We start from the raw sequence: 12,500 nt of genomic DNA, 5'->3' as shown, positions 1-12,500 counted from the left end.
GCAGAGCTGGAGAACAGGGAGGGAAAAACATCATTCACACCACAGAGACAAAACTTCAATCTCATCTCAGAGGCAAATGATACTGATCACATCGAATCAGAGACAAGAACAAGATGTCCAACCGCGTGGTGAGCTGCCTTTGCCATTTCCTGTCGACCTTGTTAATGGAGGCACACAGGCACACACACACACACACACGTGTGTTTACCTGTGCTCCAGTGAGCTCTGAGCTGTGTATGCAGGAGAGAGTGTCGCTGAGGTTGTGGGCTTCGTCTATGATCAGAACCTGGACCAGAACAAAACTCAAAACGTCATTTAAAGTGCGATCCAAATGAATCCAAACACACACACACACACACACATTTGTGCAACACACACAGAAAAAATAAGAAATCAAAGATAATAATTTTTACACGTTTAAAAAATCCCGCTATTTAAATGATAATAAAATGTAGAGCGATGACCACCGCTGACTAACAGACGTGGTAAAAAGGAGGATCTGTGTGTAGGATTTTACCTGTCCTTTCAGCTGGACTCCCGAGGCTCGCCTTGTACCTTCATGAAGCACTGTTTGATAGGGCAACACCACCAGCTATACACACACACACACAAATATTTTTTGGGGGGAATGCTGACAATCAATACTAGAAAAGACAGAAATGAAGGGACATATGGAATCGCAACTAAAGGCAAGTGCAATAACAGACACACACAGGGAGTGGAGGTGTTACCTGAGCCCGGGGGATTGCGAGGCGGGAGGCGTAGTAGGGACAGGAGTGTGTCTCTCTGCCCAGGCTGGTGAGTTGTTCGATGTCTCGGACGGCCCCCAACACCTGGTCCCTGAGATGCTGCAGCGCCGTAGACCCCATGTACGGACACACACTCTTGGAGTCACCCCGCTTACGCTTCACAGCCTCATCCTGAGACCGCTTCTCTGAAAGGTGGGTGGGAGGGGGAGGGGGGGGGGCAGAGAGAGAGAGAGCTCCTCAGATACTAGTTTAGAATTATGTGTGTGTGAGTGTGTGTCTCTCTCTCTCTCTCTCTCAGAGAAGCAGAACCAGATCTGAGTGCGTGCGTGTGTGTGTGTGTGTGTGTGTGTGTATGTGTGTGTGCTCACTGTGTTTATTCTTTTGCATCTCCATGCAGCGGTCGTTGATGCGTTGGGCGCTGCCCAGCCGAAGCACCTCGTCGTTGATACACATATTCTACAGAACACACACACACACACACACACACACACACACACACACACACACACACACCTCATCATCATCATTATCATCAAAGACCCGTTAAAAAATGCATAGGAAATTCGCTGTGTGTGTGTGTGTGTGTGTGTGTGTACCTGTCGTGATCCCAGTGTGACGAGGCTGACCTCCTGACTGAAGGGGCTCTTCTGAACCTCGTGGACAAACTGGGTCAGCTGAGAGTGTGTACGGCTGCAGTAGTAAATCTGATCAAACACACAGTTTTAGGGATTCGCTCACACACACACACACACACACACACGCACACGCACACGCACACACGCACACACCTTAGTGACGTGCTCTTCCACCAAGTCATCTTCATCATCGTCATCACCACCGCGGTACCTGTCACGGTGCAAAAGACCCAGACTTTTTGATGTTGTCCTGAACCTGAACCTGAACCTCTGACTGACTCCTCGTACCCGTCTGTTTCTGATTGGTTGTCCTGACCTGTTCTTGGTCTTTGATTCGTCATCACTCTCGTATTCAGCCACGATAAGCTCCTCCTCCTCTGGGTCTCCTGACCCCTCCCCCTCCCCCTCCTTACTGAGCTGTAGCAGCTTGACCGCCTCGTCATCCTCACAGCTCTGCGCTCACACACACAGACACACAGACAGACAGACAGACAGACAGACAGACACACACACACACACACTGTAAGTTGGTCACAATGTTTCGCTGTGCACCCACTGTTGCACCCACATAATGTTGTACAATAACTGTGTATACTTACTGGATTATTCCTTTTAAATGCCTACAAATGGTAGACTGTATTACTGTCATTATGTACCTTCCTCTTCAACGTGTACTTCAGGTGGACATTGTTTCTGATCATCTCTAACTGCTCCTCTCTCTTCTTCCTCCTCAGCTCTTCCTCCTGACATGTGTACACACACGTACACACATGCGTACATACATGAAATGTTTCTGAGGACCAGTTAAGTATTCAATGACATCCAAACTCTAGAACCAAAGATCCAGACAGACACACTACCTTCAGTTTAGACACCAAGTCTCGCTCGGCCTTCTTCTGCACAAAGTCAGTGATCCAGTCAGGCTCTGCAGAGGAGGAGGGGGTGGAGGGGGAGGAGGAGGGGGAGGAGGAGGCAGGGAGGATGGAGGTCGTGGAGAGGGCAGTTTCTACCTTCCCCAGTAACAGAGCTTCTGACTCCTGTCTCCTCCTCTCCTCATAGTCCCTCAACCAGCTCAGAGCCCCACAGATCAAACTCAGAGACTTGCCCTAGAGAATAAAGTACACACACACACACACACACACACACACACACACACACACACACACACACACACAGATTGAGCATGGATGAACGGACAGAGAGACAGAGAAACAGAAAGAGACAGAGACCCGAGAGACCATAAGTTGCCTTGCAGCAAACATGTACACACACACACACACACACACACACACACACACCGTTCCCGTAGGGCTCTCGAAGATGCCAACTTTGCCGTGCTCGAGGGCACCATACAGAGCCTGCATGAACTGTTCCTGTATGGGATAGGGCTGGAACGGGAACGGAAACTGGGGGCTCGCACCCTCAGGCTCCATTCCTGCTTCACGGTCCTGGAGATGGGGGGGGAAGTCTGTGAGGGGGGGGTTAGAGCAGCGACAGTAGAAATAAGTAGAACAAACATTAACAATTCAAAGCAGTGATCCAGGGACAGTGAGAGACCGCTACATATAAGGCTCTCTGACTGAGTGATTCTACACCACCAGTGTCGTGGCTGATCGTGTTCCCTTGTCAGAATGATAATGTTCCCAGTCTGACAGAAAGTGTGTTGTTAAGAGAGATCTAATGAAAATTGTTGAAAAATAACAATGATCGTGGCAAGTTTCATGATGACTAATTATGGTTATTGATGATATCATGAATATGAATGTTATATGACTCCACTTTTGCTTAATTATTATTAATGACTACTTCAGTAATGATTGTTAATCACGTTATACCCTTGTTCATCGCGTGTTTGTAAATATTATAACAACATTTTGATACTCCCATGCACTTTAGATTGACTGTATGGCTGTACTGACGAATCCATCAAAAATGTGCAATACATCATTCATCTTCAAGACGTTGCTGATGCTTGCAGATGACATACGACGCATTGCATCTGTAATGTTACATCATTCAAGTCCTAAAGTGTGGTTCATTGTGGTGTATTTGATCAAACATTCTTCAAAATGCATGAAAACACTTGGAAGGCAATCATGTCAGTAAACCATCATCAATGCACTGTGGCCTTCGATACCATTTAAAACCACTTAAGAGGGGAACCCTCTCTCTCTCTCTCTCTCTCTCTCACACACACACACACACACACACACACACACACACACACACACACACACACACACACACACACACACACACACACACACACACACACACGGTCACTGTGACAGCATTATTACCTTCAACTCGTTATTACCTCCAAGCCTGCTGAAACAATCGCACGAATTTTTCTTCAGAACATTCTCCTTTTCTAGTGGTTCATGTCACTTTATTGATATAGATATAGAATACAAACAATGCACCTAAATGGGATATAGATCTAGGACCTCCACTGTACAGTACTCACCGATGAAGGGTCTGATTTTATTGTAGTTCCTGCTTCAACAAACGCGCCAAGCAGTTTGGGAAACTGACCAATGGAGAGCCCGTAGGCAGAAACACCATAAGGGGTGTTGGATAAAGTGTCTTACTCGAAACGAAACGGAGACGAAATCGGACCGTGATTGTCCCTTCAAAAAACCCTCTAAAAACATCAGGAGAAACCTAACAAGAACAAACATCATCTAAATCGTAATGCGCTCGAATGACAAATCAATGATTCGACCCAGGTAAAAAAATATCCTTTAATGACACCCCGTTCGGGCGATACCAGCTCAGCCCCTATCACGACGGTCCCTAAACAACAACCATTCACCGCTAGCGGCTTGGCAGTCTCAGCTCATCCCCTCCCTCCTTCATCATCATCATCGCCGCCGTGTCTGGAAAGTTCTCTGTCCTTCCTCCAGATCCATACTCGGTAGACACCGTTGACAATTGGCGACCGGGTTGGTGAGACCGCTGCTGGCTAGAGAAACAACATAGCAACGTGGACCCTCAAGCTAACTCCAGTCAAGGCCAGGCATTCATTCAGCCCGAAACATCTACGCTCTTGCTCGTAGCTACCGAGCTAACATCAAATTGCAGTTAGCTTTGATTTTGTGGCGCAGTCAGCTAAAGCTGCCTAGCGAGTCAACTAAACCCACTCCTAAACCTACAGCTCAATCACAGATAAAAAAAAGAAGAAGCTTGGATCACAGCAAGGGGTGTTTTTTTTACGATCTACTCCACGGCAATGACTGCAGAAGAGCTGGCCAGTGAAGGACAACACGCCATCCCGATGGAGGGAGATGATATCACGGAGAAGAAAGATGGAGGGGTTTTAAAGGTAGCTAGCCGAGCTAGCCAGCTAACTCTTCACGTCAGCTGTCATTTGCTCACTGAACTAGCCAGCAAGTTGTAGCTAGTTGAAGTTCCAGTGCATGGGTCAGTTATCGTGTAAATGGTAGCTAGAGACACATTTTTGCGTGTAATACGAGCCTGGGTGCATGGAGTTAGCTACCTAGCTTGGTTTAAGCCAGTGCACTGGACTGCTACTGTTCTGCGTATAAGCTGCAGTTCTTGAGCTAGCACGTGGTCAGCCCTCATTCATTGTGAATAATCGACAACCTAGTCGAGATTTATTCTGGTTATAGTGAGAGAACGAGAGAGAGCTGCAGCAACTGGGTTCCCTTCATGGCTAATTCAGGCAACCCGACCCAGTGCTGCATCATGCACGATTTCTAGAATACTCTGGTAGCAGATGTTGGAGGCAAATGTGTGTACACACACTCCCACACATACAGTCACACACACAGCTGCCTCGCTTGGTGTCGGATGTCACATTTCTGCAGGCAATGACTATTTACATTGATGCCGATGACTGACACTGAGAGGGACTGTGCGCTAGCTGACTTTGACAGGCATTGGGTTTGAGTACCAGTCAGTCGGTGCAATAGTAGGATATCCCTATGTAGCATACGGGTTATCTTATCATTTCGGCCAGTGGTGCCGTCCGCAATGCTTCTTCTTCTCGTCCACATACTGAATTTTACCTCCGCTAGTGTTGGTAGCTGGTAGCTGGTAGCTAGAGACACATTTTGGGGTGTAATATGAGCCTTAAACATATCACTCCCTTTTCCCTCTCTCTTCCTTTCTCTCTAGTTGATGAAGAGGGAGGGTACAGGCGCAGAGCTGCCAATGACGGGTGACAAGGTGTTTGTCCACTATGTGGGCACGCTGATGGACGGCACCCCGTTTGACTCGAGCCGTGACAGAGGAGAGAAGTTTTCCTTTGAGCTGGGCAAAGGTGAGTGACACCCCACCCACCCGTCGTCAGACACCCGGGACCGAGAAGTTGATGTGTCTGTCCGTCAGTATTTCGAGTGGATACACACATTGCTCCCAGTGTTTGTGTTCAGCTGTCCACACACTCACTCAGCCATGATTTCAACCTGTTTCTTCTCTAGGACAAGGTTATAAAGGTGCTATGATGAGTGTGTGTATTTGAATGTGTGTTTGTATTGTACATTGTGTGTGTGTGGTGTGTGGTGTGTGTGTGTGTGTGTGTGTGTAGGTCAGGTGATCAAGGCATGGGACCTAGGTGTAGCCACCATGAAGGTGGGGGAGCTGAGCCAGCTCATCTGTAAGCCAGAGTACGCCTACGGCACTGCAGGCAGCCCCCCCAAGATACCCCCCAACGCCACGCTGGTGTTTCAGGTAAGACTTGACAGAAGCTGTGTGTGTGTGTGTGTGTGTGTGTGTATCAGGACAGTTCGTCCTGGAAGTTGGTCTTCTGTCCTCAAACCCGGTCCAACGTCCCGCTCCATTGGTCGTAACAATCCTGATGCGTGGCGTTTTTTTTTTAATGGTGGCGTGGTTTGTGTGTGTGTAGGTGGAGCTGTTTGAGTTCCATGGAGAGGACATCACGGAGAATGAGGACGGAGGAATCATCCGCCGCATCGTCACGAAGGGCCAGGGCTACTCCAAGCCCAATGAAGGAGCTGCAGTCGAGGGTACAACCACACACACACACACAGATGTTTCTCCTCAGAAGGTTCTTCACTCCCCTATTAGATCTGTGTAGCTACTGTTTCCACACATCCAGACATCTCTGGTCAGCAAACGTGAGGGAATTAGTGTGTATGGAAGGGAACCACGTTCTGACTCTCACATTTCTTCTCTCTCTCTCTCTCTCTCTCTCTCGCTCTCTCTCTCTGTAGTGACTGTGGAGGGTAGCTGTGAGGGGCGTGTGTTTGACCAGAGAGAGCTGAAGTTTGAGGTGGGAGACGGAGAGAGTCTGGGTCTGCCAACCGGAGTGGAGAGAGCTCTGATGTCTATGGAACAGGAGGAGGAGTCCCTGTTCACCATGAAACCCAGGTACCCCACACACACACACACACACATATTTCAGTCACTAACCCAGTGAAAATGACCATGATAGTAGCATTCTTAACAGAAATAATTAGATGGATAATGTAAAGAGAGAGTTTTGAAGATAGTGTTCTAGGGTATGTTGACAGAGCTATACGTGTATTCTGTCGATGAGTAAGGTGTGTGTGTGTGTTTTCCAGGTATGGGTATGGAGACTCTGGAAGCACCAAGTACAACATTCCTGGTGGAGCCACGCTGCAATACAAACTCAAGCTGGTCTCCTTTGAGAAGGTGCGCACACAAACACACGCATTCACACTCTTCACCTTGGTTTACCAGCCAGGGAGCATTGTCTGGCTGTCCCGCGCCTGAAAAGGTGACTGATTTGAATTTTTTTCTCTTTTTCCCCCTGTTCCTTAGGCTAAGGAGTCATGGGAGATGAACTCTGCTGAGAAACTGGAGCAGAGCGTCATTGTGAAGGAGAAAGGGACACAGTACTTTAAGGTGTGGAAGGAGAGAGGGGATGTGCAGGCAGTAATGCTGCATAAGAATGTTGTATGTTAACGTGTGTGTGTGTGTGTTTGTACAGGAGGGAAAGTACAAGTAGGCATCAGTGCAGTATAAGAATGTTGTATGTTAACGTGTGTGTGTGTGTGTGTGTGTGTGTGTGTGTGTGTGTGTGTGTGTGTGTGTTTGTACAGGAGGGAAAGTACAAGCAGGCATCAGTGCAGTATAAGAGGATCGTGTCATGGCTGGAGAATGAAACGGGCTTGGCGGAAGCTGAAGACCAGAAAGCCAAAGCGTTGCGCTTGGCTGCTCATCTGAACCTGGCCATGTGTTTCCTCAAACTACAGGAGCCAAGTCCCGCCTTCGACAACTGTGAGAAGGTACCCACACACATCCTCGAAGAGAATTCTGCTTTAAGGGTTCTTTATGATAGTCACAGTATGTCTGTTCCAGAAGAACCCTAACACACCGAGCCACTCCCTATATCTAAGCGTGTGTGTGTGTGTGTGTGTGTGTGTGCGTGTTTCTAGGCTCTGGAGTTGGATGAGGCCAACGAGAAAGCTCTCTTCCGAAGGGGGGAGGCCCTGTACGCCATGAAGGAGTTTGATAAGGCCAGAGCTGACTTCCAGCACGTCAGTCAACTGTATCCCGGCAACAAGGCAGCCAAGAGCCAGGTACTGCCCTTGAATAAGATAAAGAAAGATTAGACACGGATGGAACCGGGTTCACAGACAATGGCTTGAATGAACTCAGAAGTACACATCGAGTCGAATATGATTGTATTTAATATCCATTGATTTTCCCGTCATTTTCCTCCTAGATTGTTCTATGTCAGAAACAGATCAAGGAGCAACACGAAAAGGATAAGCGTCTCTATGCCAACATGTTCCAGAAGTTTGCGGAGAGGGATGCTAAGGTGAGCGGCAACCCCAATGGGCGGGGTATGGTTAGGGCAAGAGGGTAGGATAAGGGGGCTGAGTCAGAGAGTCTGGGTCAGGGAGTCTGGGTCAGGGTATTGTTAGGAGATTACAGTAGGGGTATGAACTAAGGTATGGACCTGTATTGTTAGGAGATTACAGTAGGGGTATGGACTAAGGTGTATGGACTATGGACTATGGTATGGACTATGGACCTGTGTCTAGGAGGTTTGTTTGGAACTGTGGGTCAGCTTCCCTATTCCAAATGGATCCTTAGTATGGGGTCAATATCCCGCCGTATGTATTGAATTCAAATTAAATGAAATCGAAAGCTTGAAAACAAAAATAGAAAATGTACATGTAATATTTTGAAAGAAAAGTTAAATAATGGATGTTGAGATGAAAAAGAAAAACAGAAATTAACATATATAAAATTGTAAACAAAAAGAATATCAAAAGCAAAATGTAAAAACTTGCAAAACTGCTCCCCTAGGCCCTAGTCTTTTTGAGAGAATTAGATAGTGTATGGGCAATATGTAGAGAGGGCAAGGTGGTGATACAGGAGTGAGTGAGAAGCCCCTAAACCTCTTCAGGTCTCTGATCAACCGTGAGGGGGGTGTAGTGCCCTGAACTCACCACAAGAGGGCGAACTACAGAGGCCAGAAATCCTGATAAAAGAGAGAGGACTGTTTGTTAATCTGGCTGTCTCTTTCTCTCTCTCTCTCTGCTTTCCCGGACAGAAGGAGGTGGAGAAGGGCAAGGATGAAGGAAAGGAGAACAGCGGAGCGATGGAGGTGGAAGAGAATGGAGCGCAGGAGTAGAGTAGCTTTAGATGGACATGTGACTGTTGCAGTCTGTCTTTCCTTAAGACTTTTGTAACTTCAGCCATTTGTGTTTATAATGAGTGTGACTGTATATGAGTACTGAGTGTGTGTGTGTGTGTGAGAGAGAGTATGAGAGTGTGTACCAACTTTTGCGTGTCTCTGCTAGCTCTCCTGTGTGTCTCTGTGCTATCGCCATGGCAGCTAGCTGGCTGGGCGGGGCTTCTCTAGCTGACTTGCACTCAGGAGCGGGGCTTAAATTGAGTGCGCCCCTCCCTAACCTCCCCTTTCAACCCTCACCTTTTGGAAAGTGTGTCTCAACAGTTTTCGTCGCTGTGTGTTTCTAAATGAGTGCTACCCCCCCAACCCCTACCTCCCTAAGAGTTTAGCATGTAGCACACTGCACTCCCCCCCCCCCCCCCTCCCATTCCAGTCTTTTCTGTGTCCCTAAAACTCCAACCCTTCACCCATCAAGGGCTAGTCCATTCACCACTTACACCGTGCTCTGCACCCCCCCCCCTCCCCTCCCCTCCTCCTCACACAGCCCTCATCCCTCTCCCTATCTGGAGGCAGACATCAGAGCACCGGCTCATTGTGACGCATCGAAATGAAATGAGCAACGTTATTACGATTCCATTCCATGCAGACGCAACAAGGCCGTCCTCTTGATTTCCACCTCCACCAGCCTCCCTTGACTCCCCTGACTCTTTTTCCCTACTCGGGCCAGCTGATCAACTCCTGGAGCTCCAGCTCAGATGTGTGTGTGTGTGTGTGTGTGTGTGTGTGTGTGTGTGCGCGAGGGGGGGTGTGAATGTCTGTGTTTTTCTGACGTGTTTGAGCGGTGAGGTGTATGTTTATGCGTCTTATGTAGCAGCACTGCGGACAGGAAAAAAGGAATAACGAGACTCTTGAGTCATGGCTTCTCTCTCTCTCTCTCTCTCTCAATCGACCTAAGATGCAAATCCGCTATAGCAGCCAGAGTAACAAGGCCCCGTTCCTCTTCGTTTGTAAAAACATAGACCTTGTTCTTACCTCCTTTCTTCTGTTTGTTTTTTTTTCCTTTTTTTTTTTTTTTTTTCTCATTATTGTTATTTTTTTTTTTTCCATTGCGTGTGATTTCTGTACAATTGCTCTTTTAAGTGGTATGATGATCTTGAATTACTTCACAACTGGAAGATCTGTGTGAAAGCAGCTGATTTTTTAACTAAAAGCAGCTCGTGGACACTCGGATAATAATAACTGTCCTTATAGTCTTATTGGTCTGTACTGTACAGTGCATACATACACACACACACACACACACACACATACAGGTGTACAGAACAGCAGGGTCAGGCTCTATACAGCCCTGCTCGGTGGAGAGAAGGAGTGGGGTGTGGTTCATGTCAGTCCCCCTAGGCGCTTTCCCCTACTGACTCTTTGATGTTGGATGAAAGAAACACATGGATGGTAGAAGCTCCATTTGAACATGTATCGCTGACCTTGTGGCTGACTCCTATCTAGCGGGTTCAGACCTGTGGTCATCAAAGGGTCGGGGGGGGGTGGGGGGGGGGTAGAGGACTGAGAGACGGAACAGGCTAGTAGTTACCTGGGTGGAGGGGGGAATTTGAGGCTGTGTTCTGGTTGGTCTGTGTCTGTGGTATGATTTGGTCTGCTTTAACTAAAGGATCAAATAACTGCAAATAAACAACAGCAACAGCTAAAACCCGCTGTGTGTGTCGTTTTCTTATACTGTACTGTTTAAGTCTGTTTACCCTCATTGGCTGTCTGACCTCTTATTATTATTATTATTGTTGTTATTATGATTATTGTCATGGCAATTTAAATGTCTTTGTCCTTTTCGTAACATCCGTATCCTTGCACACATGTTTAAAGTTTGCTAAGTCACACTCAGCTGATATTAGTGATAACACATGAACATTATCACTGGACTGGAAAATATCTGTATACAATGGACCCATCTTCATACAAATATACCCTATATATATATATACACTCACCAAGCACTCTTGTAGGACCACCTGTACACCTTCTCATGGTGGAGGTGGTGGAATGGTGTGGGGAATGTTTTCTTGACACACTTTGGACCCATTAATACCAATCAATTATCGCTTGAATGCCACAGCCTATTTGAGTATTGTTGCTGACCATGTGCATCCCTTCATGGCCACAATTTACCCATCTTCTAATGGCTACTTCCAGCATGATAATGCAATTCCTGCTGATTTTTCAGGTGCACTTTCAAGCTGTGAATCTCCTGTTCTACCACATCCCAAAGGTGTTCTATTGGATTCAGATCCGGTGACTGGGAAAGCCACTGAAGAACACTGAACTCATTGTCATGTTCATGAAACCAGTTTCAGATGACTTTTGCTTTGTGACATGGTGCATTATCATGCTGGAAGTAGCCATTAGAAGATGGGTAAATTGTGGCCATGAAGGGATGCACATGGTCAGCAACAATACTCAAATAGGCTGTGGCATTATATATATGTACAATATATGTCACCTTGAGGCTTGACACTGGGGGTATAGCTGCAGTTGTATTACCATTAGGGGAACCAAACTCTCTGTGTGTGTGTTGTGGTGGAAGTCTAGGATTTACCACTTCTGTACTTTAGCTCTTCGGAGGTAAGAATCAAGAAACAAGTCCAGAGTAGCCACAATATCTGAGTCCGGTATTTATTGCTTGCAAACAAGAGACAAGAGCGTAACAGCAGCCCAGCGTAGAACCGGGGTTCGTTCAGCACAAGTCTAAAGAGACAATGATCAGGTTCGTCTTTTATACAGTTTAAACATATTGCCAGGCGCCTACAAGGCTATCGGCTGATGGCCTTGTGCTTACGTGAGAAAGGGCGGGAGAGAATGAACAATGGGGAGGCTTTCTTACTGATTAATCGCTGTTCAACATTTCACACCTATCGACAGGATGCGCCTGTCATCACAGTAGTTACACAAGTTGTATCAGTCATATGAAAGTGTATAACCTGAAAATAGTTCTATGAATGTATTTTCCATAACAGTGTGTGTGTGTGTGTGTGTGTGTGTGTGTGTGTGTGTGTGTGTGTGTGTGTGTGTGTGTGTAAGGACTGAGGCAGCACAGAGTGTGACAATCATGAGCTCCATGTACTCTGACTTTCATTACACCTGGCTTGGTCTTGTTATCATAGTGCAGGGTCACTGCCACTGACCATCTGATACTATCTTGTTTGTTTCCAATTCACAATGGGTGCTGAGGTACCCATGACATTTAATCATATTCCTGTTTGCCTGACTAATAGACACACACAATTGGGCTTCGTTTATCTGGTTCTGCAATCTGCACTGATCACAGTATTGGGAAGAATACTACTACAGGGAAGAATCAGATGTGTGACCTTCCGTTTAGTTTATTTATTAATTTAGGGGAAAACTGGGGCACAGGTGTGTGTGTGTGTGTGTGTGTGTGTGTGTGTGTGTGTGTGTGTGTGTGTGTGTGTGTGTGTGTGTGTGTGTGTGTGTGTGTGTGTGTGTGTGCGTGCC

General features: G+C 46.9%; 2 protein-coding genes across 3 annotated transcripts in view; one reads left to right on the top strand and one right to left on the bottom strand.

Moving 5' to 3' along the window:
* ddx11 (DEAD/H (Asp-Glu-Ala-Asp/His) box helicase 11) overlaps positions 1-3,740 on the bottom strand; it is a 10,438-nt gene extending 6,698 nt beyond the window's left edge. The window contains exons 1-12 of the mRNA XM_083666855.1: positions 3,685-3,740; positions 2,683-2,832; positions 2,245-2,490; positions 2,041-2,127; positions 1,701-1,837; positions 1,538-1,595; positions 1,346-1,453; positions 1,118-1,205; positions 732-934; positions 518-592; positions 209-286; positions 1-6 (exon numbers count right to left, since the gene is read on the bottom strand). The exon at positions 1-6 is cut by the window's left edge and continues 41 nt beyond it. Of these exons, the coding sequence (XP_083522981.1) occupies positions 1-6; positions 209-286; positions 518-592; positions 732-934; positions 1,118-1,205; positions 1,346-1,453; positions 1,538-1,595; positions 1,701-1,837; positions 2,041-2,127; positions 2,245-2,490; positions 2,683-2,817 (1,221 nt within the window). The 5' untranslated portion in view covers positions 2,818-2,832; positions 3,685-3,740. The remainder of the gene's footprint in view (positions 7-208; positions 287-517; positions 593-731; positions 935-1,117; positions 1,206-1,345; positions 1,454-1,537; positions 1,596-1,700; positions 1,838-2,040; positions 2,128-2,244; positions 2,491-2,682; positions 2,833-3,684) is intronic.
* Positions 3,741-4,256: 516 nt separating this feature from the next.
* On the top strand, positions 4,257-10,667 carry fkbp4 (FKBP prolyl isomerase 4). 2 transcript variants are annotated; one of them, XM_083666912.1, is made up of 11 exons: positions 4,257-4,709; positions 5,525-5,669; positions 5,937-6,079; positions 6,255-6,375; positions 6,583-6,739; positions 6,934-7,024; positions 7,154-7,237; positions 7,435-7,620; positions 7,771-7,914; positions 8,061-8,156; positions 8,901-10,667. In XM_083666912.1, exons 1-11 carry the CDS (start codon positions 4,617-4,619, stop codon positions 8,976-8,978), a joined length of 1,338 nt encoding a protein of 445 aa, XP_083523038.1. In that variant the 5' UTR covers positions 4,257-4,616; the 3' UTR covers positions 8,979-10,667. The 2 variants fall into 2 exon arrangements, with proteins under 2 accessions (XP_083523038.1, XP_083523037.1); XM_083666911.1 differs by having other exon boundaries at positions 8,898-10,667.
* The last annotated feature ends 1,833 nt before the right edge of the window (positions 10,668-12,500 follow it).

This window comes from Argentina silus (genome assembly GCF_951799395.1).
Source record: "Argentina silus genome assembly, chromosome: 3".
Lineage (NCBI taxonomy): Eukaryota > Metazoa > Chordata > Actinopteri > Argentiniformes > Argentinidae > Argentina > Argentina silus.
The sequence above is the reverse complement of the archived record's forward strand: the minus strand, read 5'-3'. Positions and strand labels throughout refer to the sequence as shown.